The sequence below is a fragment of the Diadema antillarum genome, unplaced genomic scaffold (genome assembly GCF_040938485.1).
Source record: "Diadema antillarum isolate AM-2024a unplaced genomic scaffold, OU_Dant_1.0 seq00000927_RagTag, whole genome shotgun sequence".
Lineage (NCBI taxonomy): Eukaryota > Metazoa > Echinodermata > Echinoidea > Diadematoida > Diadematidae > Diadema > Diadema antillarum.
Genome location: NW_027271778.1, coordinates 1,394,928 through 1,420,466, shown reverse-complemented (window position 1 = coordinate 1,420,466; position 25,539 = coordinate 1,394,928). Strand labels below are relative to the sequence as shown.

Sequence of the window (25,539 nt, the reverse complement as noted above, 5' to 3'; positions counted from 1 at the left end):
GCGCTCCTCGCGCGCTCTTGCGCCATAACCCGGAAGTATTACTACGCAGTTACACGACTGTGCTTTCATTATGCAGGGCTGCGATTGCATCAAAGCAGACTCGTGTGTACAAAGACATGACGGGCCTGCACGCACGCAGCGAGCTCACAATCAAAACAACAAGTAGGATCGTTCGGATCTGGGAGGAAGGTGACAATGCAATGTATGATGTTGGCCGTCGAAGTATTACATCTTTAAACTTCAAGATCTGTCGCCCTGCCATCAGCAATTACTTTCAGACACGACTTCGTTGGAACTTAAAACATAGCATTGGCAGTTGCCGTCAGCTTAGCGTCCTAATGTCTGTTTCTTTGTGTGTGATTCGTCTGTCTGTCAACAACGAATCTGAATTGCCGACATCGTTGTTGTATTCAAGATGTGAGTGAGCTTCGATCCCATCTCGAAATTCTTGTTAAATATTCATTGTAATTCTTTTGCCATGCTTACCAAGAAATTTTCTTCTTCCTTTTCTTTTCCTCCACTTGTTCATTTTTATTTTTCATTTGCAATCCGCATTCTATAGATTTAATCTGTTTTCTTCAATCCAATAGTCAAGTGAAGATCGTTGCAGAGAATTCTGAGAGACATCATTTGTATAATCAGATGACTGTGTGTGTTTACAGGATGCAGGGAGGCGGGATGGAGGGAGTGCACTCATGCATTTCATGGCCATGGGGCGGAGGGGGGGGGGGGGGGGATGCTGCTGTGGATACTGAATACAGCTACAGTTGATTGATGTATGGTCTATCGGGCACAAGAAAGCATCTTTCGGTAATCATGTAGAAATGCACACCTACCGTACGTTGGTCGCGAACACAGACTGCGACGTAAGTAGTGCACCGATTTCGCAGAGAACGATGTCAACGATTATAATCGATTCTGGTAGTCTCTAATTAGCCGCTTACTAACAATATCGAACTTGACTCGTGCCTGCGTGTAGCCCCTACTTTCTTTTTCGTATTTTTTTTTTCTTATTGTTTAATAGCTCACCTGAGTCGAAGGCTCAAGTGAGCTATTGTGATAGTTCTTTGTTTTCATTGCCACTATCATGATTATCACTATTCAAATTATTGATACGATTATTCATACCAGGATTAAGACATCGATCCTTTCTTTTAAAATTGTGGCAAGTATTGATTTTATCATGACAAAAGTTGATAATAATAATTCAAATTGAATAGTGTTGAAGGGAATAGAATGAAATTGAAGGAAAAGTGGAAGAAAAAAGGTTAGGCTATTAGGAGGGAGAGAGAAAGAGAGAAAAAAGAAGATGAGAAGGAAGTTGAATTCAAAGGGGATTTGTTTCTAGTAATCTTCATAGTTTATAGGCCTAAATTAATGAGAATAGTATTACAAAAAGTGTATGTTATACGTACATCATGTATTAATATTGTGGACTTCTCATAAAGTGCTCATTTTACCTAAAAAGAAACAGAATATTGAAATTGAAACTGTAATATGTTTTTGATTGATAAGTTCAACTTATAGTAGAAAGTAATTGTTTTTATGATAGTATTTATTTTTCCATTTCATTTTTTTAAATTATGTATACAAAAACTGCAACCCCAGTATTTGCTTTTGTTTTGTAGTAAAAATCCATTTTATTGTGCAATATTCATGATGGATAATTCCCATTTTTTCATATATCTTTTACTGTTTTGTACACATATTATCCGTCCATCATTAAGTCAGCAAAAATGTTGACAGATATACAGTCACACGCAGGAGAAAATTTACTAAAACAATAAAAAACAGACGCATCAAGATCACTTTCTTTCTTCCACATTTTACTGTCGAGCCGACGTAATTATTGTGGTTAAACACCAAACAAGCGGCTGTATTACAGACTACAACGATCGATTATCATTGTTATATCGCTCTTCCACATAATCGATCATCCATCATGCTACGCTGACACGGCCGTCGATCGGCGTACTTTTGAGTCAAAATTAGCTACTTTTCTTCTGTAATTGACTATGAAATTTCATGAAACTGTCAGATATGGTTCATCTTGACATTTCTGATAGCCACAAGAAGTTTTCATTGACAAATTAAGGAAGGAAATGGTAGGTGTGCATTTCTACATGATTACCCATCTTTCTGATCAATTTTCTTTGCAAAGCAAAGTACAAAGTTACAAGTAAATATTCTAGTGCAGTCCCAATACAATGTATAAACAAAGGACTGGCAGATAGTTGATGGAGCATGTGTTCAGTGTATAAAATCTCACCAGCGACCCCAACACATACTGTGTTACTACTTACATCGCGCTGCGCCGGGGTTAGCGTTCAGTAAAAGCCACTGATGATATCCAAAGATGCTCTATAAATGTTAGTATTAAAAGTAATTAAAACAGGCCCATACATAATTTGACCATAACCCTGCCCAAAATCTGAACGCCATCGACATGTAGAAACCTAGGCTTCTAACACTATCAGTAATGCTTTTAAGCATGTGCGGAATCCAATTTTGGCACAAGAGGTCGAATCTTAGGGTGTAATGTAAATTCTTATGATAGTTTGATGTTTTATCATACTTGTGATATAAATCATTAAATGTTTTCTGCACATGTCATTTTACATTGTCACCCACTACTGTTTAGCTGTGACTAAATGAAATTGTAATGTTAATGTCAGGAGTGATGGTCTTTGTACATTCTACAACATCCAGGGTGCTACATAATCAAATTCGGGCAAGCGTGTTTGAACAATAAGAACAAATGCTTGCCCGAATTGGGCAAGCAAAAAGTTTTGAAGCCGCCTGTTTTTCACTTATTCCCCCCCAACATACCCACAAAATCAACCATACAGATGCCCAAAGATATTGGCTGTTCACTGATGCAACACACTTTATATTTCATTTCAGCAACTTTCCAACACATACGTGAAGAAGCCACAATGCAATGTGATGGCATCACTTGATCGGACAGAGTTTATTACTCCATTGTGTTTAGGCGTGCCAATCAATGTGTGCTGTTTATTCAAATGATTGTGTTTTATTAGGCCCTTGACTAGCACATGTTTTTCTACATGATTTCCTTATATTTTGGAATCTTATTCGGGCAAGTCAAATTCATGTTCGGGCAAGTGTTTTGCAGCAAATTTGGAAACCTGCTTGCCCAACGTAACCGGGCAAGTGGATTAATAAAGTTATGTAGCACCCTGACATCCATGAAAATTTACTTTGAATTTGTGCCCCATTGCAGCCAGATCACCGAACATGGCAGAGAGCCCCCCACTCCTCACATCCAGTCCCCCTCCGGCCCTGATGGCCAAGCCACGCCAGGATGCCCTCAAGCACAAGCCTCAGGTTGCCTGGGAACGGGTGGAGGACGGCCGCAGCCACCCAGTTGGAGCCAGGGAGGATAGCTTGGAGACGGTTGTGGAAAAGTGTGTTGGGAATAGGGAGGAAAAGGGAATCAGGATAGAAACATATTCTGTGGAAGGTAAATATCCATGAAAGATTTAATTTACTTGTATTAAGATATCCCAATTAATATGTTCAAATGGAGATGTATGGAATATCTTGTGTCAGTTATGTTCAGGCCTATTGTTTTATTTATTTTACTGGAGTACCACATTGTATCCTGTCTAAAGACATCTCTAGCTCTTAAAGTTCTAATGATGAGTTAAAGATTAGAAAATAGCTTGAATGATTGTTTGAGCTGTCCAATTGTTAATCTTAATGGATTGCTTAAAAAAAGGGCCATTGACTGTGATGACATTGCAACCATCATCCTTTCTGTATTTTACAGTCAAGGCTGTTAAAGAGAAAAGTTATGCATCTTGGAAAAATTCTCCAGGTAAAGTAATACAAAACCTTGCAAGTATGGTTAATATTTGTGAAACCCAGTCAAACATTGAGAAAGGGATGAATTATGCTCAAATCGTTTTTAAATCAAGATTACAAAAATCATTACATGTAACATAACTTTCTGGAAAATTTGTCTCAGATAATCAGTATCATGTAGTGTTGGACAAACTCACCTTGCACATTTTCTGCAGAAAAGTTACTTCCAGTGGTCTTTCTTTTTTCCCCAGAGCGGTACGAGGATGAGGTAACAAGTCAGAGCTCAGAGCCGAAAGCCAACTATGCCAGTGTTGTTTCCAACACCAAGCCGAAGGACAGACCCACGGGATCTGAGAAGCCCAGCCACCCGTCTGCAAGTGCTGTGGTGAGCGTTACGGCCCCTACGGGGGATGTCAGTAAGGACACAAATAGTGACTCCATCAGCGAAATCACCTCCCCAGACTTAACGGATGAAGATTCGTTGACCTCGGACAAGAGCAGGGGTGAGCAGTCGGAGGGCAAATTCCACAAGGGGAAGAAAGCTGAAGTGAGGCGCAGCTCTTCCCTGAAGGAGCAGAGGAGTTTGGCGTCTTCAAGTGTGGGCAGAGAACGGCGGGGCTCCTCTGGTGCTAGTCCTCCTACTGTGTCATCAGATACAAGCGAGGGAGGCAGGTCTAGTAAAAGTCCAATTGCATCATTTAGGAGGAGAATCCCATTCTTTTCCGGAAACCCTGTTGTGGATATCACCAAAGGCATCGTACATCTCTTCAAGGAAAAGTGAGTACTTTTGGAGGCACATGGTTTATTTCATGTTGACTCTTTCATGACTTTTGTGCCATTTCAGACATTTTCCTACCACAAAGTATGATCTGTTCACTGTGTGTGATTTTTTTTTTTAAATACTGGATTATTCATTCATTTTAATGGTTAATGATAGTTGTTTTCTGTATGCTGAATGATAATTTGTTCACTGAAACACTTAACCCGTTGAGGATGAGTCCCGAGTATACTCGGGCAAGTGTCTATGGGAAATGCGTGTTGTAACAAAATCAGCCCGTCCTTAACGGGTTAATGACCTGTACACCCACAACTGAAGAAACATATTTTGGAAGTAGATGCGTTAAGCTGTTGTTTGTTTTTTAAACAAAGAATATATAAAACCAATATACTTGTGTATATGACAATGAACTATGTAGCTTAATAGTGTATAGACCAAACATGCATCTTGATTAAATTTTTGTTGTGCAGAGACAGATACAGACAAGATAATATTTTATCATCAATAACAGTACAGTTACTTCCAATGGATCAAAGGTGTATGTGTACAACTTGCAGCAAAGTGATGTTTATGCAAATGTTTACATGATTGTGGACATTACTTAGACACACAACTTGATATTTCTTATGGAGACTTACTGGAAGTGTTGGGTTCAGTGTTTACGTGTAACAACACATTGTAATTCCATGCTTTTTGTTCCCGAAAAGTGTTATGAATGAAATTACCAAATATTAACTGCTGTGTTTATGGGACTTGTCTAATTTGATAATAACTTGTATTATATGCAATGTGCATTGTACTGAGAACATGAGACTGGAACAAGCAGGTGAAATGGGGAGCTCATTGCAGGGCAGGGGGCCACAAACATCTGATACTTCAATTAGCCAGTGAATTGATTTATTGAATTCAATATGATTTTTGTACCTTTGTTTGTTTACTTCACAGAGATTTTTTTTTCTTTAACTCTGCTCCTATATACTCCTGTTAAAGGGATGGTATAGTTTTGTTGAGATGGGGCTTCAGGTATCCAACTTTTTTTTAGAGAGACAATGAAAAACCTCTAAAATATGAAATATGAAAACGCATGTAATTCTAAGAGGGATTCAAAGTTTATTTCATGAAAATTGATCTTGAAATGTCTGAGATGTCCAAAACAAAGGGATCTTAATAAAAGGTGGGACCCATCTTCGCTTTTTTTTTTTATTTCCTTTTTGTTGTTGTTGATATCTCAGCCATTTCAAAACCAATTTTCATCAAATTATGAATTCCTCTTTGAATTGTATGCTCTGTAAAGTTTCATAAGTGGTCTCTTAACCTGTTGAGGACGAGTCCCGAGTATACTCGGGGAAGTGTCTATGGGAAAAGCATGTTGTAGCAAAATCAAACCGTCCTCAACGGGTTAAGTATCTTTCAAAAAGTTAAAAGCTCAATCCTCATATCAACCAATACTATATCATCCCTTTAAGCACAAACTGCTTGCATTATGCAAGGTAAACTATGTATGATTATGTGGACGATTATCACCAGAAGTGTTTATTTGCAGTCAAATGACCTCTCTTGACGAGGGCATTCATCGGAGTGACATGATCTGTGCTCTGGCTGTCCCTGCATCCCTCATCTGCCACGACCTGCTCCAGTTCTTTGCTCCCCTGGCCGAGGGCATCGAACATGTCCGCATCATTCGAGACTCCAACCCAAACCAGTACATGACCCTCATCAAGTTCAGAAATCAAGTGAGTATCTGCTCCGTGTAGGGGATTTCTCAAAGCAAATCATTTAGCAAATTATAAGACTTTCTTTTGTAGGCAGTGATTGTACAGTGCGACTCACAAAACACCCCGACATTGATTGTTTTACCATGATATATTGTTTATATTGAGAAATATGAAAATGAACTGAAAAAGAATTGAAAAGGTGCAAAATACTTTGTGGGATCATTGAAATCATTTTGTATTTCAGATCAGCACTACATGAGATAAAGAAATAACAAACTAAAATACAAAATCTATGTGTGTAAAATACATTAATATGTTTTCTTTTCATTTCCAGAGCCATGCAGATGAATTCTACAAGGAATACAATGGCAAACCTTACAATTCATTCGATGACTTCATCTGCTACTTGGTGTATGTCTCTAGAGTAGAATGCATGAAGTCATGTGAAGTGAGTACTGCTTCTACCCCTTTCTCTGAACTCTGTCATAGTATGTATCCCATTGCACTAATTGTGCATAATCCAGAATACTTGCATGTTTCTATGCACATGTGAAGTGTAAACTTGCGTTTATCCTTGAAAAGCATTTGTAAGTAAGACTCTGAATGTGCATTCAAACTAAAGGGATAATGGCAGCGATATTTTTGTGTACTTTTGATGGTGACGTAACTGCCAAAATCATAGTCTGTATATCATTTTGAACAGTCTTTCTGCAAATATTGTACTGTACGAGCTGAAATTTTCGCATACAGATATTTTCGCAAATTGCTACTTGGAGGACATTTTCGCATGTTGTTAATTTCGCAGTTGCGAGGGTCTAACTGAACTTAGTTATTCGCGCGTTGTTATTTTCGCTGTTCAAAGGCAATTCGCGAAATTCACGAAATTAAAACCACCGCGAAAATTTCAGCTCATACAGTAATTCAGGCAATGTATGTATGAGATTTACATTTAACTCTTGTATAGAACTAGTCACTTAAAAAAAAATTAAAAAAATAAAAAGTGGAAAATAAAATATTGGTTACATTGATGAGGCAGCAATATGAAAGTTTAAGATATTAGTGTCATTTGATTAATTTGTGCATCACTGGTACTAACCAGGAGGATCAACTGTGTATGGTGTTTTGCTCCCCACACTACAGGGTGCTAGTCTTGCCACACCAGGCCTCACCGAGCTGCCAACGTGTAATATCTGTCTGGAGCGCATGGAGGACTCTGTGGAGGGCATCCTGACCATTCTGTGCAATCATACTTTCCATGGCAGCTGCCTGACCAAATGGGGAGACACAAGGTGAGGGAAGGGTGTGATGGGAAGACTACACAACATGATAGTGGGCTAACATTGGAGGGCTGGGTCAGGATTGAACAAAACAAAACAAAAACAAAATCCAACAACAATAACAGCAACAACCACAACAAAACAGAAAATACAAAAGAACAGAGACAGAACAAAAACAAATAATACAAAAACAAAAAAGTCACAATTCCTGAGCAAGATGTGTGAAAGTGTATATGTGGCCCAACAACATTTCTGAAACAAAGAAATAGAATAGAGGCTAGAATACGTCCATGAGAAAAAACAAATTCAAAGTTTGTATGTTTTTATTCTATAATGTGATGGTACTTTAAGCAGGCAATTTGGTACCTGTCTCCATGTATCTTTTTTCATGTCATTACATATGCAAATTTACATTTTTTGTTGTCATTACTTAGATGTCACACTCCTGTGACTGCTTCGTTGTCCGAATTCATATGAATGTCTATTAGTCTTCTTTAATATGTTTTTATTTCTCTTCCTATTTGCATCTCAATTCCTGGACTTGCTTTGTTGCAGCTGCCCAGTCTGTAGATATAACCAAACCCCAGAGCCTTCAGTTGACAACAAGTGTTTTCAGTGTGGTGCCCAAGAGGTTAGTGAGATAGAGCAAGCATACAAGCTAGTCTTGTCCTACACCAACCCTTCCTGTCATTAGCTTATTCTTATTTCACACATAATATCCTGTCATTAGCTCACCCCATCCCCCCCCCCCAAAAAAAAAAAAAAAAATCAGAGACGATCCTATTTCACACATACCCTGTTAATAGCCCACCCCCACCCCAAAATGAAAAAAAAAAAAATATCAGAGACAGTCCTATTTTACACATATTCTGACTGTGTTCCAAGTTTGACATTTTTTACCATCTAGATATTGATGTCATTGATATCTTATATACATATATATATATATATATATTCATTGTTTCATTTTTAATGTTGTGTGTGTGTGTGTGTATTTGTAATTTACCTTTTGTGTTGTAGGAAATTCTTGGCATTTTGTGTTGTAAATTATGACTTTGTGAAGAGATATTATTTTGTGTAAAGATGTCTGGAACTTATTTATTCAATGAATTAATGTTATGTGTGTTGTTTTGTTATCTTTTGTGTCTCAGCTTGGAATGTGTGCTATATTTATGTGTAATTATGTATGCCTCTTGATTCATGAAGATTTTCCATGTTATGGGCAATAAAATAAATGAATGAATGAATAATCATTTTCTAGTTGATGTCATTAAAATTTTGGCCCCTGTTTTGTATTCACTTTTTAGAGTCTATGGATATGTCTAGTGTGTGGTCACATAGGGTGTGGTCGGTACGTAGAGGCGCATGCTTATCGCCACTTTGAAGACACCCAGCATACTTACGCCATGCAGCTGGGCAAACAGAGAGTGTGGGATTATGCTGGAGGTGAGTTTCTTCATGGGGCATCACTAACCAGTGTTTACCCAGGAGGTGATTGTCCTCAGGGGCAATTGCCCTGATACAGTTCTTCATCACTGCAATATTTCCTTTATATTCCTGTAAACCTGCTATTCTTCACAGTGAATATCGTAATAGTGGTTTGTGTAAATATTTTGAAGCAAGTTCATTTGTAGAATCTTTACGAATAATCAGTTTGTGAAACTAAACATCTGCTTGCGCTGTTCTCAAAACTTTTTTTTTTTTTTTTATACAAACATGACATCAAAAGATGAAGTAGATATCACGTATTAGGCATTGCCAATTCAAAAATAATTGGAATTAACAACCTTCTCGTTCTCAGCTGTTGATCTTCAATCATCTTGTTAGATTCAGTTGATATGCATCGATTATACAGAGCTTATGCTGTTGTAATATTGTTCATTGCAGACAACTACGTGCACAGGTTGGTGCAGAGCAAGAGTGATGGCAAACCAGTGGAGTGGGAGCGGGCCAATGGAGACGAAGTGTGCGAAGAAAAGTTTGATGCTCTTACCTTGGAGGTAAGGTCCTATGCCAAACTGTTGTGGAGACATGGTAGATTGTTTGATTATGGGACAGAGTTTGAATTTTACCATATTCCTGTATTTCCACTAGAAACAAAAACAAATAAACAAAATATTCCAAAGTCATTCTGCAAGATTCAGAAAATGAAAAATAGAATGAAGCACAAATATACAGATTTCAATGATAGATCATAAAAGCCCAAAATACTAATTAGAATGCAAACTCCAAGGCACAACATTATCTAATGTGAAAGTAACCTAAATCAATTAGAAATATCGGAAAATGACATCTCGAAAATTATAGTACTTTAAACATGTAAAAGGAAGGTGTTGATTGATTAACAGGTCCTGAAATGCAAACTCCTGAGCGCATTTGATTGATTGTCTTTACAAAATTTGTTTCCCACAAATTACTGCTAATTACTGTACAGAAATGATGGAGTAATACCTATATAGTGATAGTTGCCTTTGTATGTTAATACTCTCATCAATGCTTGATCATAACAATGGGTAAAACAAAATGCACCACATATAAAGAGTACATAGTAATCACTTTATAAACAAGTTGACACATTGACAGTCTATTGGAGGGGGTGCAATTCCTTTTGTGTGTATCATTGCTGTGTACTATGGTCTGCAACATTCTCAAAGACAAATATTCCATATAATTAGTGGTAACTATTGTTTCCTAATAGATTGAAATGTTTAGATATATGCCTTGCATTTAAGCAAAAACTATGATATCAATATTCATCCCCAACAGTGGTCATTATTATACATATAGAAGTAACCAACAGATCTAAAAAATTCAAATAATATTGCCACGATGTTGGATGAGATGAAAGGTGGTGTACAGGTACAAGTAGTGGAAAGCTCCCTCTTCATCTTTATCTAGCTTCATCAATTCATTCATTCATTCATTCATTCATTCATTCATTCATTCATTCATTCATTCATTCATTCATTCGTTTTATGTCATTCTTCAGATAAAAATTATAAAATAACAAGCAGTCATATATACTAAATATCAGGTATAAAAATGTAAAAAAAACAAAAAACATTTCAGCAGTCAAATACAGTAGAACAAACAGTGCATTATGATCAAGAAAAATTATATAGGATGTATCAGTAAAAGCCTATGAGGCTTGACAGGTAGATACACCCATTATGTATGACATAAAAATAACTACAGCACAAAATTACTCAATGTGTGTTTGTGCGTGAGCGTGTGTGGATGTGTGCATGTAAAGAATATTTAACAGGAGGTTGAGTTAAACATAAAAAGACAAAAGATGAAACTTATACTTAATTTTTAATGAGTTCAGAAATTGAATATTGTGTAAGTTGAATTGTATTCCATCTTTGTATGAAAATGAATTTGAGAAATGAAATCAATTAATCTCTCTTCTTCATTTGAAAATGAATTTTATGCATTTGATAAACTTTGTTGAACAGTGATTTCACAATGTTATACCTCAAAATGAGTCTTAATCAGGGACTACCTCTTATTTACATAATTATTAGCTATCAATAAACACAATTTTAAAAGGCAGCATGGATAGTAAATTCTAGGCCTTTTACTGTTTATTAATTCAAACTAAACAGTGCTAAATTAGGGGAGAGAAATCAGGACATGTCAGCAGAAGGATAATATGCTGGCCAGTGTCCTTGTGGGGATATTACTATTGCCTGCTTGGATTTCCATGGAAGTGAAATACTGAGACATTTTTAGTCATATGTGGTCAATGTATTTGATACTCACAAACTTTGTTTAATAATCTTGATTGTATTCTGATTTGGTTCAATAGAATAACATTGTAACATTAGATCCTGCCATGTCTATGAACGGGCTTAAAGATAATATAAAGTTTTGGTACCTCAAAAGTTTCCCTGAATTTCCTTGTCTTAGTTTGTGTTTCAGGTTAAAGTACCTTTCATATAACTAACACTGTGAGACTTACTCGCCCCAAAGTGCTCTCATGTCTTGTAATCATGCAATTAACTGCGACCAGCAGCCCCATACGCATAGCGACCAGCAGTCCCATACGCATAGCGTAATGGGGCTTCGCATTGTAGCATTCAGGATCATGACAGATTTAGTATCGCGGGTAAATATCAACTCAAAATCCAAAAATGTCTTCAATTTGAAGACTAACCAGTTAACTTGAAGTATTGGAAACAGGCTTCGGGCAACGTTTGGTTCTGCCAATAGTCCCTTTTTGTTAGAATTGATGACTGAATGTGACTCGGTCGAGAGGACCTTGGGAGAGCTACATACACTGAATACTACGGCCAGCGCATGCGCACACATCACATGCGCACAAATTTCAAATCCATGAACGGATAAGATGTCTGTGTGCGCAGGCGCTGGCCGTCAATTCAGTGTAGCTCTCCCAAGGTCCTCTCGACTGAGTCACATTCAGTCATCAATTCGAACAGAAAGGGACTATTGGCAAAACCAAACGTTGCCTGAAGCCTGTTTTCAATACTTCAACTTAACTGATAAGTCTTCAAATTGAAGAAATTTTTGGATTTTAAGTTGATATTTACCCGCAATACTAAATCTGTCATGATCCTGAATGCTACAATGCAAAGCCCCATTTAGCTGTGCGTATGGGGCTGCCGGTCGCAGTTATCATGCAATAATGGTTTCGTACAATACGTGTACTACCTCGCCGCCGTACGGCGGCGCATACTAGTAAACGGCTCTGGTATGAAACCAGTATTGCATGATTACTAAGACATGAGAGCACTTTTGGGCGAGTAAGTCTCACAGTGTTAGTTATATGAAAGGTACTGTAACCTGAAATACAAGCTAAGACAAGGAAATTCAGGGAAACTTTTGAGGTACCAAAACTTTATATTATCTTTAACTCTTGGCCCAGAAAAGCCATGTCCGGATGGTTGAAATATTAATTCACCTCAGCATTATCGGTAAATATTTCTGAACCACTTAAATCGTGGTAATTCCTTCAATTTAATATGTAATAAGAAAATACTGATAAATTTGATTGATAAAAATAACTCTATTTTGTTCCATGCCCATGGCTAAGATGCACAATTGATAAACAAATCACAACTAAAAACATTTGTTGATTGATTTTTGATACATAGATTTCGCTATAAAGAAAAAAAAAATCATTCACATTCTTCTCTCAAAAACCGAATTTAAACCCCATGAAGAGATATCTATACATATGTTTATTATGAACATCCATTACCTTCACTATTGTTCTTTCTTTCTGTCCAGTACACATACCTTTTGAACAGTCAGCTGGAGTCGCAGAGATTGTATTATGAGGAGAAGATGACCAGGATAGAGACCGATGCACTTTCTCAGGTAAAATCTTTCCCCAGTGCTTGCTATATTCACATCATGCAGTGCCAAAAAATAGAGTTTGTAATACACGAGTATATTGCACTGTGCAACAACTGTAAAATATAATATATTGGAGGCATGAAATTTTCGTGAATTAGAGCTGATGGAATTTTTTCGCGGCATGAAATTTTCGCGAATTGCCACTGGCATTCAGTGCATATAGTGTAAACAAAAACTTTCACATGCGTTGTAATTTTGCCAATCTTGGCTCTTGGGAAATTAAAATGCACACAAACATTCAACGTTTTACAGTATATTGGACCATAACCACACTCTGAGGAGACAACAGTTTGTTTTGGCTCTTGCATATCTGGCTGTGTTAACCTGCAGAGTATTGAAAGAATATTGAAACTTTGCGACGTCATGTAGTACTTCATATACCCTTTTTGGATTCCTCTGGAAATAGGTAGCCTCCCCTCACAACATACTCTCTCTACTACCTTGACCCTCAGACCAGATGCTACCACACCATACAGTGATTATACCCTTCCTTCCATGCTGTCTGTCAAGTTTACAACAGTTTGTATAATGCCCTTGTCCCTCTAATGGCCCCGCACAGTCAGAGATGCCAAATGTTAATTTTTTTTCAGTATTTTGTTTTTGTTTTGTTTTATCTTTGTTTTTTGTTGGGTTTTTTTTTTGTCTAAAATACTGCAGAGCTCATCTGAAATTCCCTGGTGACATGTTCCAAAATACATGTAGTAGTGCTATACATGTCTTTTACATGAAAAGTGAAAATACTGTTTTTCCACTAAAAATACACTGCTGTTTTCAATGTTGGCATCTCTGCCCAGTGCCTGTGTGATTGGCACCATAATGTGTAAATCTGTTTTGTAATGCAGAAGTACTGATAAATAGGTGTGTGACTATCACTCCGGGATCTTATCATGAATGTCCATGATGCAACCCAATGACTTGTGACTCTCTCTGACCCAAGGTATCCGACGTGGAGGTTCGGTCCAGGAAGATGATGGAGGAGCGAGACCGGATGGAGAGAGAGCTCCTGAAGACGAGCAAGGAGAAGCAAGTGGCTGAGAAGAAGGCGGCCTTCCTGTCGGATAAGCTTGGCAAGGTGCTAGGGCAGCTATCTGAAGAGCTGGAGGTGAGTTTCGGCGAGGCCAGTGTGTTGATGTTATGTGCTGTGTCATATCATGTAAAGAGACTCTGGCCAACTGCTGAATTGCATGCCATGTTGTTACTTGGGGTAGTACGCATTAGAGAGTTAGTGTGTATGCTCAGACGTCATAATCAAAGTAAGCTAATAAAGTAGAGCTTAGTTCAGAATGGGCACTGTGTATGTCCTCTCTTTGGTAACGATATGGCTCTACGCAAGTCACAAAACTAGCAATTGACCATTCGCAGGCTTCAAAACTCAAAAAGTTGAAACCTGAGTTGGCCAGACTCTCTCTCTCTCTATGCAGTTGGATATGGCACTGGTTATGTGATGTCGATAGTCTTTTGTACCAGGATTTTGTATTGTATGAGTATTTGGCTTCTTGTCTATAAAACAGTGCACTCCCATTACAACGAAGTCCTCAGGACAGGCAGTTTCCTTTTGTTATGTTAACATTTTGTTATATCCAAACAGGAAAAAATTTATAGACATAATGCACCTGAATTTCTACTTCGTTGTTATAAGAATTTCATTATAACCATGATCATTATAATGGAAGCTCACTGTTGTGTAAATCTTCTCTCCTTCATTGAATTTTCAATGATTTCATTGCAAAGATTGAAGTGTTGAAGTCTCAAGCAGAAAGAAGTTACCAGTAATGAAGATGTGTAATCACCATCGAATCGCCAAATGTGCATGTTAGCTTAACCCTAACCAGGCCGGGCTTTTTTGGGTGTTCTGTGGCCGGGGAGGGGTTGATTGAACCCCCTCCCCCCCCCCCCCGAGATCTCGGCCATCGATTGCGCAATCGCCATGAAATTTGGCACGTGCATTACCTGCGGCGTAATCTACCAAGCTATACAAAAAGAAATGGAAATTTTCATCATAATAATTAATTATGCTAATATATGCATAAAATCATACATTTTGCTCTAAATCAGAAATTAAAGCTCCTAGAATCCTAATTTTTGGTGAAGACATTCTGTGCAGCATTCCTAACAATGTACTCGAAAAAAAAATTTGGTATCCAAATCAATTTCTTATGTATTCTATTGTTTTATGAATTTCTTATGTATTTCTTTGTTTTTTCGACCTTCTGTTTTATCTTTTTTTTTCGCAAAATTTATGACAGAACCTATATCAAGCATAATCATGCTAAAATTGATTAGTTTCAGTGTATAAAAGTGAAAATAATCATATCTTTATGAATAAGAAGAGAAAACTCCATTTGCATAGACTTTATACACAAAATCACGTTTTTGAGCCATTGTCGGTCTGACAGGCATGTATAAAACGTTATGCAGTGTCGTAACGGTATGCACGATTTTCGCAAAAATGGTGTCAAAAGATGCACGAGACTTGAAAGTAAAAAGTCAGCGAACGGCGCGGTCAAAAAATTTCGCACGGCGGAGTAGTCGCGAAAAACGTCGAGGGGGGGGTTGATTCAACCCCCCCCCGGCCTTTTTAGGGTTAACAGACCTTCATTTTCAACTCAAATGATACTACACTTATTTGTGTTCAGAACCCCCATCCATATGTGTGAAAATACACTCAGGCTTCTGTACAAACCAAGTTTGAAGCTCTACTGTCATGCTGCCATTTGAATGTTAAAAACACCAGTGTAAAGATTTTTACTGTCCATCCCATCTTGTGTTTGAATAGATGAACAAGTGTCTGCGAGCCAACCAGTCGGTCTGGCAGGAGAAAGTGATCAGCCTAGAAACAAAGTTGGAGGAAGAGAGCAAGCAGAAGTCTGCAGTGAGTATCACAAAGCCTTTTCTTCTCGATGGCTGGGACTAACTTAGAAAATATACTGCTGGAAACTTCGGTGGTTATCATTGCATTAACTTTGAGAAGCTCCAATAATAGCATGTTGGCTGTATCATTAATGAAATATGATATGATGCATTTAAGGTTTGTTTGGTTTTTTTTGCTCTCTACATCAACCTTCTTTGACTTGAACCCAGGCAAACCATATCAATAAATATTGTGTATTCTTTTTACTACAATATAACACAACACTTTGTTCTACTGATTCCATGGACTTCATTGCATCCTGAGTCTATTTTGTCTGTCACTACTACATTCTGTAGTAGTGTACATGCTGTAAGCATTATGTGTGCGTCAGGGATAGGAGCTGTTATATCATTATGTATCAAAGATAAAAATATGAAACAGATGCAGCTGTACTTGAATGTAGAAAAGGGGCATCTTATCATCATCAGAGTTACACACATTTGTACTGTGTATATCATGATATCTGATATGGGATGTGTGCTCAGCATTGCCAGTAGAGAGCTTATTGTAAGGTTGATTGTGTACCTTTTTGTAAAGTATTCAAATATTTTTGATACAGTACATTCATTGTACTGAAGCAAGCACTATTGAAGCACTCAAGCAGATTGCCCCTCTATAGAAGTTTCTAGCAAGTTTAAATCTGTCGCATGTTAGTGTGTACAGCTTTTGCAGTCATTACGCATAACTCTGTTTCTGTCTGTGTTTGACTTGTCTTTTTTCTGTCTCTCTGTCATATGTCTGTCTACATGTCTGGCCGTCTGTCTGTCCATCTGTGTCTGCTTGTGTGTTTGCCTGTTTGTCTGTCTGGCTACTTATATATCTGCCTTCCTGCCTATGTCTGTCGGTCTGTCTGTCTGTCAACCTGTCTGTGTGTGTGGTGTGTCCTGCAGGAGATCAGTGATCTGAAGGACCAGCTGCGTGATGTCATGTTCTTCATAGAGGCTCAGGAGACACTGAACAAGACCCCCGAGAGGACGAGACAGGAGATTCAGGAGGGACAGATCACCATTGGAGCCTCCCCGTCCCCAGAGGGCCGGCCATCCAGGAGGGGCAGGAAGAAGGGAAAATGACCGCTCTCTTCAAGTCCCAGTGCTGACAGACGCTAAGACCATGGGCGTGTTTCATACAGATCGAGCGAAAGTTGCGTTCAATCACAAATTACATTTCATAAACAACTTTGCGATTGAGTGCAAGTTAAGCTCAGTCTGTTGGAAGTTACGCTTGAATTTTTGTTGAAATTAAACATAAATGTCTTTATGAAACAGGACTAATGCTCAATATTGAACTTACGTTTGATTCACCAAGTTATGCTCAATAAATTGAGGGCAAGATCAATTGCAACTCTTTATGAAACAGGCGACAGGGGTCCACTCATGAAGTCAGGACGTCAAAGTCTTTACATAAATCTCAGAGTGGCCAAAGTCGCTCATAATAAGATTGTGTAGGTATATGAGACTTTCAAATCTGTTTCATGAAGTTTCTCCTAAGTGTGTCTTAAGAGCGAGAAGTCTCTCATTAGACTTTCTTGAAACGGACCCTGGTAGAGTGTGGAATACCATGGTGTGGGAAGGTGGGCCTGGCAAAGAAATATTAGAGAATCCCCGCAATGAATTGTGTACAGCCTTATCAATGATACGCCAGTATGTGTGTATTAAGTACAATGTATGCACACAGTCAACGAATCTCAATTGGAGTCGACTGTTGCCGATGAGCGTACACTTCCATGCACATATTCACTGACCGGTGTTATTCATGGTTTTCAAATGTACCCCAGTGGGCTGTGAATGAATCAATCCACCCATGAATCCCCACACTACCATATCTTTAATATATTGTGGGAAATATTTGCAATCACTTATAATGTAAGACCAAGAATTTTGTAAACAGTTATGTTCAGAATACTTCGATCCAAGATGTTGTACAACTTTGTATCACAATTTGTGTAATCCATTCTGTGCTAGGCATGGTAAACTTCCTGTGTGTAGGAAACATTAATCTGTCCAGGCAGTGCTGCGATAGTTATAATCATGAAGTAGTATTAAATTTTAGCAAGTACCTATGTACTTTGACAATTGTATCACACAAAATGAGCTCTACAAATCAGGTTCCATGCTCTGTAAACAAATAGCACTTGGATCCCCACGCATACTCTGGCTGACCATCAACTGCTTATAACAACAGTGTAAAACAGTGTAAACAATGAAAATTTGCTTGCTGTCTAGTGAGTATCTCATCCTTGGATGGCATGTGAAGATTTATAAAGATTAAGTTTGGGAGAATGATGTGTCAGTGAGGGTAAATCTTGTTATCAGAAAGTGAAATTTTAGGTCAAAGCTACTGTAAAAGTGAAAATTTTCGCGGTGTTGAAATTTTTGCTTGTACTTGATGTCTTGATTCTGCGGAATTAAAAATATGCGAAACTCTTCTCACTCGGCAAAGCGCGAAAAATTAGTCGAGCGAAAATATCCACTTTTACAGTATCGAGATCATTTTTTTTTAATTGTCAAAAGTCAAAGGTGTCAATGTAGCTATATCCTTCTGCATGAGCAAGCAGCAAGTCGTTATACAGCATATTATACATTAGTTTTAAGATATGAACTGGTGGTATGTTCCTCACAAGGCGACAGTTGGCTCTCTAAACAGGGAAATTTGAAGAGTACTGCTGTATAATACACTAGTTACGATATTAACCGAATATGTCAACATCATATCATATAGAAGAAATCTTGTAAACTGTAATGCTATGGTAATTGCTGCCATGCCAAAATTTACCTCAGTGTATTGTGTACTAGTATGACCCAAGTCTGCATCAGACTTCTGACCTCATACCTTTCCTACTGTCCCCTTAAAGACAAATCTAATGTGATGTTGATATGAAGAACCAAGGTTGGGTCTTAGGCACATTTCTCTTTTGATGTCATTTCAGTATTCATGTCATCAAGTTATGCTTCCAGTCATAAGAATTGTTGTAGGAAAAAAAAAAAATTAACTCAAACATTACATTTCACTTCATAAATAATCAATGCTATCAATACAACATGTAAAGCTGAGCTAGCAATATAAAAGTGTATCTCTCTCCACATCCCTGTTATGGCTGAAAGATTTGCTTTGATATGCTTTAGAGGGAGAGTAATATGTGCTCCTTTGATGTTTAGCCCTTCCAGTGCCAGTGAGTTAACTGTGTACAAATCTCACACGCATACCTGTGGACAAGAAATTGATGTGGTGCATAGAGAGTTAAATATTACCCACCTTTGACCAAACGCAGAATAGACTTCTCAATTCTTTGTATTGCAACATGGCAGTTGATGTGTTGGTATGCTACATTCATGTTTCATCATCTCTTGTAGCTGTGTCTGTGCAATCTATGCTTCGGACTTTGTTTATGTTTTTTATCCATACGTCACCAATATTATGCCATAAGTGATTCTGCAGTGTATACTGTATACACCATATATTTCAGGAGTCTGAATTTTTGCGAATTGAGACTTCCAGACGATTTTGCGAGTGGTTAAATTCGCGATCGTGGAGTCCTATACTGAACGGAGAAATGTGTAGCCGTACGTTGCATTCATATCAGGACCAGAGTCAATATTTTCATGTGTTTGTAATTTCACGTATAGAAGCTGACTCGGGAAATCCTCGAAAATAAAAGCCACGTGAAATATTTGCGTATACAGTAAAATGACAATGTTAAAACTGCCCCTTTGGCAAAGTATCCTACTTAAAGTGCGTCTGTAAATCTATGCAGTGATGTCATGATAGCAGCGCCAAGATAATGACATCTCTTGAAAGTGTGGCTCAACTTTTGTCCAAGGGATTGGGGAATGGGAATATTGAGGTTAGCAGAGGTGCTAGAAGAAAGTTGGATAGACAAGTTTAGTGCTCACAGGGTCAATCATTAAAAACCCCTTTAGTATTATTCAAAAGAGGGATGTGCATTATTGTGATACAAAAGCTGATATCATTATCAAGTCAAGTTGATCTTAAAAAACCCCATAAAACAAACAATATCATTTTGTTCCGTCATTTTTTTAGTTTTTTTTTTCATTTCATTTATTCATTTTTTTTAAAGGGATGAAGGCATCTTAAGACTAGCATTCCACTTGCCATGGATTTCTTGTGAAATATAAACACAAGGACTGAGAATTCAGTGTTTGGATGTCACTATGCATTGGGCATACAATTGTACATGTATTTCTGCTGGGAGACCATGGCGTGCGGGGCTTGAAAGAAAGGTGGTAGATTTTGGTGCTGAACCCTGCTCAACTTGATGCATTATTTAGCAGATTATTTGACAATGCAATCATGCCATGATGTGTAGACATGTGCCATTAAAATGTCAATGTGTGTATTCTGTAAATAAAAAGAGGTGTTATGCTATAAGAATTACAACACTTGAAGTCGCCGAGTATTTTGTGCATACATGTATGTTGAATAATCATTTTATCATCTCTCATAAGTATGTAAAGTACAGTACAGTACACAAGCAGCTCTGAACGCTGACATACTAGACCTCGTAACACACGTACATTGAGGAAACAAAACACAAACAAAAACAATCAAAATGGAATTTCTGTAAAATGGATAAATGATCATCTAAACGTTAATGTTCTCTTTGAACTTAAATTTCAGTTCATTTCATTTCAAAGAGAACATCATGATTTACATGATCATATACTTTATAGGCTGTTATTTTTGCAAGGGTTCAATTTTTGTGAATGTCATGAATCACAGTTGGATGGCGAATTTAGCAACACATGAAAATGTCGCCGTACCCTAGGGTAATAGTGCATTCAAGTAGCATCGGTGACAATTCGGGAAAATATCTGACCTCCTCATTGGTGAAAATATCTGTACACGAAAATAACAATACAATATCTATTTCAAAGAAATCCCAGTAATGCATGGCTGTAGAGATAACAGTATTTGAAGTGTGAGTAATCCAGACACAGAGGTACACATTTTGAAGAGTTGCTCAAAATTGAGAATCTAACTTGCCTGTTAATTGATTATCAGTTTTGTGTCATACAAATCGATTCTATTCAAAGTTTTCAAAACAATCAGAGTTATCTAAAGTTTTATATTGGATTGATGTTTCATAGCTTTGAATGCATGCCTTGAATTATCAAAACTGATGAAACAGCACACACCATTGTCTTTCTCTTTCTCTCTCTCCCTTTCTTGCTCTCTCTCTCTCTCTCTAACTCTGCCTCTTTCTTTCAACTTTTGTAACTCGTAGTTCATCAAGTGATGTTATTTTCACGTGGTATACACTCACAGTATCAAATACAGCTGTATTCACTTTTGACTGAAATATGCAAAGCTGTGATGTAGAGATTTTTTTCTCTACTCTGACTTTGCCCTTTTACATTCTCTGCACTCAAATCAAAATAACACCTTATCACAGTATGTCTCGTATCCTTCAAATGATCAGAATTTATTACATTTTCATGCTTTGTCAATATTGTGGTATTCCACATCTTATCCCTGAGTCATGACATTGAGTCACATGAAATATTACGAATCGTAAATGTATTTGATTTATACATGAAACCACAACTGAAACTTACAAAACAGATGAGTACATAACCTGCTATTTTAATTTGTAATTCTCCGTACGGCATATAATAATTCGCTTGTAATATGGCGCCGTATTGATATGTCTCCCACCGACTATTTTTCAAAATCATGGCTAATCGCTGTATTCCCCTGACATCGACGCTTTCTAAAGCTTCTTCGCCGTAGTTTTAAACATTGAAATTAACATGTGTGCTTAATGTAACTTCTTGTACATTTCTGAGGACAGGTTTGCACCCTCCTTTTAAGAATTTTGAAATCTACCCTCTAAATGCTGCATTCCATTTTGTTGGAAGTAATATATATAGGAATGCATCAATAATCACAGATTTTGTCTCATGTCTTCAATTGATTAATCAATTGTCAATAATTCCTACTTTTTTTCACAGGGGTGATGAGCCCCAGGTCCACAATATCCACCACATTCTGCTGAATCAGTCAGCTACTCTACTTTCAAAGTTCATCAAACTAAGGTGCATATCCTTAAATCATGATGTCACAAAAGTAGATGTCAATGATGCATCAAATCACAAGGAAAACAGTGACATTCAAATTGGACAAGAATGTAGAAACTACTTGAATAAGAACAAAGATGAACTAGATGTAGATAACTTTTACAAGAGTGTGAAGGATTTTTACACCTCAGCTGTCGAATATATGGTAGAACATTACCCATTCCATGATGAACTACTCATCAATGCAAGAGTTGTGGATATCAGGGACAGATTGAATGTAAAGTTTGAATCTGTTCTCTACTTTGTAAAGCGTTTCAGCCTAGTATAAGAAGAGGATATGGACCAGGTAGAGTCTCAATTCAATCTTTATCAGATTGATGAGAATAGTCAGTACAAGGAGAATATGCGTATTGACAGGCAGTGGCATTAGATTAGTATGCTGGAATACACAATGAAGAGGAAGAAATACCCACTACTAACATTGGTCATGAAGGCTGTGTTGGTCATCTTCCATAGTAATGCTAACTGTGAGCGTGTCTTCAGCATAGTTACCAAAGACGAGAGGAAAGAGAGAGCTGCTTTGAATACAGATACACTGAATGAACTGGTCTCTCATAGAATGGCTATGTCGAGCAGGGAGGATTCATGCTATTCAACATCTTATAGCAAAACTGTCCTCAAGCAATGCAAGAGTGCAACATACAAGACTCTACATGGCTCAGACTATTAAACCTGTTGATAGTGGCACTGTGGCAATAGACAAGTTCTTCAATATTGTGGTAATTGAATGTTTGTGCAAGTTTATACATGTACTGGTATATTTTCATCACCATAGATGCTGACATTGAAGAGCCCTGCTCTATTGTCTTCATAATTGTGATCCAAATATTGGGGGGGTTTTTTGTCTTTTGTGAATGGGAATATCTGTCATGTGTTCTATAATGGATTAGAGCACTTTTTAGGGAATATGTACTCCAGGATACATCTTTCACCATGTGAGTATTTTCTTCCAATGGACTCTCTTGACTTGCTCTGCTGTCTACATTCTACATAGTCCTACAGATATTTTTTCATGTGAGATTCTCTGACAAGCACCAGCTCTGAACTTGTTCCAACCCTAGTACCTACCTTTTGTGCCCTTATATATAAAATATGTCGGTAGATGATACATGCATATGTTTATCAAATTCATATAGCTGATCAATTGCACTATTTAGAATTGAGATTAGAGACTCATAATAATAACAATTTTCTTCCATGTTTATTGTCCATTTCTGGTGATTTCAAACCTTACCCCATGCAGCTTCAAAGGGGCATTGACCCTTAAATTTAGCATGCTAAACTAGTTCAAATTGCCATAAACCCTACGAGCTTCAGGGGGCCCACCCGTAAAAAGCGAACGCCTTTGGTGCTCGCATATCGGGGTAGCGCAATCACAGTAAGATTTTTCATTTCAAAATGGTGGCAGGTATGCTGCGGTTTTGTTTGGATGCTAGTATTTTATGTGCGAAGTTGATTTTGATTATGTTTCTGCCGTACAGAGGAAAATTTTTGTCGGTTTGTTCGGACTTTTCAGCTCACATGGAAGGGAATGCAGCAGTGGAGGTGAGGCCGGCACAGCCGCGCTCTACATCCGGAACTTCGTCCCAGATGCCGACAAAGCCAGGCGCGGGCGCAGACAGCACGAAGAGCAAATCGAGTGCGAAGCATTCGTTAGTGCCCATGGCAAAAGCTGGTGGAACTGGCTAAGGAAAGAGCATTTCTGCTGCTACAGCGGTTTCTTCGGACACTCCTAGTATGGAGAAAAGACTTCAGAACTTGGAAGGTTTGCTAGCAAAAGTGATTGATCATCTCCCGTCGACTCCCTCGCCTAGCAGCAGATCGGCTTCAAGCTCACGTCAGTCAGCCTCTGCGGGCCACGATGCCCACTGCTCTACCTATCAAGGAGGTACTTATGACTATAAAAGAGAGCATGACAGTGACTATGATGATCAGTACGATGAAGAGGGTAGTACTACACTGTATGTCTATCCCCACAGGGGAACATGACATGGATCCCGATGCAAGTATGCCCTCTCTCGCAGCAAAATTTGCATGCCCAAGTGAGGTTGGTGAGGCTGTTGATGACAATGTCGCACAATTGGTCACGTCCACGCTGACTCATCAATTATAAGAAAACACTCTGGAAGAGACTGCCAAGCTGAAACTTACAAACCAGATGAGTACATAACCTGCTATTCTTGTGCAATCAAATGAGAAAAGAAAAACAACAAGTAGAAATGTCGCTATGGCGACTGGTATGGCTCCACCATAATGCATGGTTCTCCTAATAGGTCCATAGTACAATGTCTTGACAATATGTAATGACAGTTTCACATAATTGGCAAAATAATGAAATGACAGGTTTGTCAGATATGTGTTGAATGTTCACTTTCCCTGGACTAGGTTTAATCAGATGATTGGCTATACATGTATTGTCTACGAGTGCAGAGATATTTGGGAATTTGAGGACTGTTACTTGACTTTTGACCCTTTAATAAGATTATGCATTGACTTATCTTCAAGGTATGGAGAAAAAGTGTAATTTCAGTATTAAATAGTAACATTTTAGCATTTTAACCTGACCTTTGACCCTTGACTTTTGACCCTAAGATTCCCAAGTGAATCACTGTCAGGTAGAACATGCATAAAAATATACTCAAGTTTCATGACAATAGCTTCAGTCACTTTTGAGATATGGAGGAAGAAGTAAAATTTAGCACTTTTTTCCCTCATATGTACATTGGGAGCAAGCTTATGAAGCTAGGAGTGTGCAAAAACACTGCAAAACTACCAAAATCAATCTATGGGAAGCAATTAAGTCAATTGAACACGCTATGAGGGACCTGTGGATTGTGAGAGCATGCGAAGAGGATGAGAAAACTGAATTGGTCTACAAAGTGGAACTGCATAGAGAGATAACAACAGGCAAACAACCTTAGCTTGCCAGTTGATTCAAGTAGTACAAGTCAAAAGAGGTGAAAGAGCTAGTGCATGCTTATTGTGAAGCAAATATGATAACAGACAGGGTTAGATGATCCTCCACGCCAATTCACAACAAATGACTGTGAAAGCATGAATTCCAAGATATCTAAGTGGATTGGAGGAAGAAGTAGTGGAATGACCTCGTGGACAGCCTTAAAGGATTTGGGAAGTCTAAGTACACAGATCTAAGGCTGAGCCTGAACTGAGTGAGTGCTTGATTAAACTCATAATTAACAGCACCCCAATCCCAGAGTATCAGAAAGAGTTTTTGACTAAGGACAAGCAGTTTACATTACAACAGGCATTGCAGCTAGGCCGCACATATGAGGCATCACTCACAGGCTCACATTCACGCATTGCAGTCACTCGAAGCTGAAGCCTCCTGAACACTGACAACAGCAAACATTGCATCGATGGGCTTCAAACACAAGCAGGTATACGGAGCCACTGAAGCAGAACATGATCACAACTTTCGACATCTCATTAACACAGCCAAGAAGCATGGCTTGACGTTCAGCTCATCCAAGTGCAACATCAAGCAAAATAGGGTCACCTTTTTTGGTAATGTGTACACCAATGATGGCATCAA

General features: G+C 38.1%; 1 protein-coding gene across 1 annotated transcript; it reads left to right on the top strand.

The window, feature by feature from the left end:
• Positions 1-188: 188 nt before the first annotated feature.
• On the top strand, positions 189-18,148 carry LOC139741422 (BRCA1-associated protein-like). Its single transcript, XM_071652008.1, has 13 exons — positions 189-417; positions 3,245-3,484; positions 4,080-4,605; positions 6,150-6,339; positions 6,656-6,769; positions 7,462-7,610; positions 8,154-8,229; positions 8,906-9,044; positions 9,486-9,598; positions 12,852-12,941; positions 13,918-14,082; positions 15,757-15,852; positions 16,782-18,148. The coding sequence occupies exons 1-13, from the start codon at positions 201-203 to the stop codon at positions 16,959-16,961; spliced, it is 2,295 nt and encodes a 764-aa protein (XP_071508109.1). The 5' UTR covers positions 189-200; the 3' UTR covers positions 16,962-18,148.
• Positions 18,149-25,539: the final 7,391 nt, after the last annotated feature.

Bases quoted from the DNA above. Each gene is read 5' to 3' on its own strand.
- LOC139741422 (XM_071652008.1), top strand. From the start codon at position 201: ATGTATGATGTTGGCCGTCGAAGTATTACATCTTTAAACTTCAAGATC. The intron at 12,942-13,917 runs GTAAAATCTTTC...CTCTGACCCAAG, and splicing joins AGACCGATGCACTTTCTCAG to GTATCCGACGTGGAGGTTCG. The intron at 14,083-15,756 runs GTGAGTTTCGGC...GTGTTTGAATAG, and splicing joins AGCTATCTGAAGAGCTGGAG to ATGAACAAGTGTCTGCGAGC.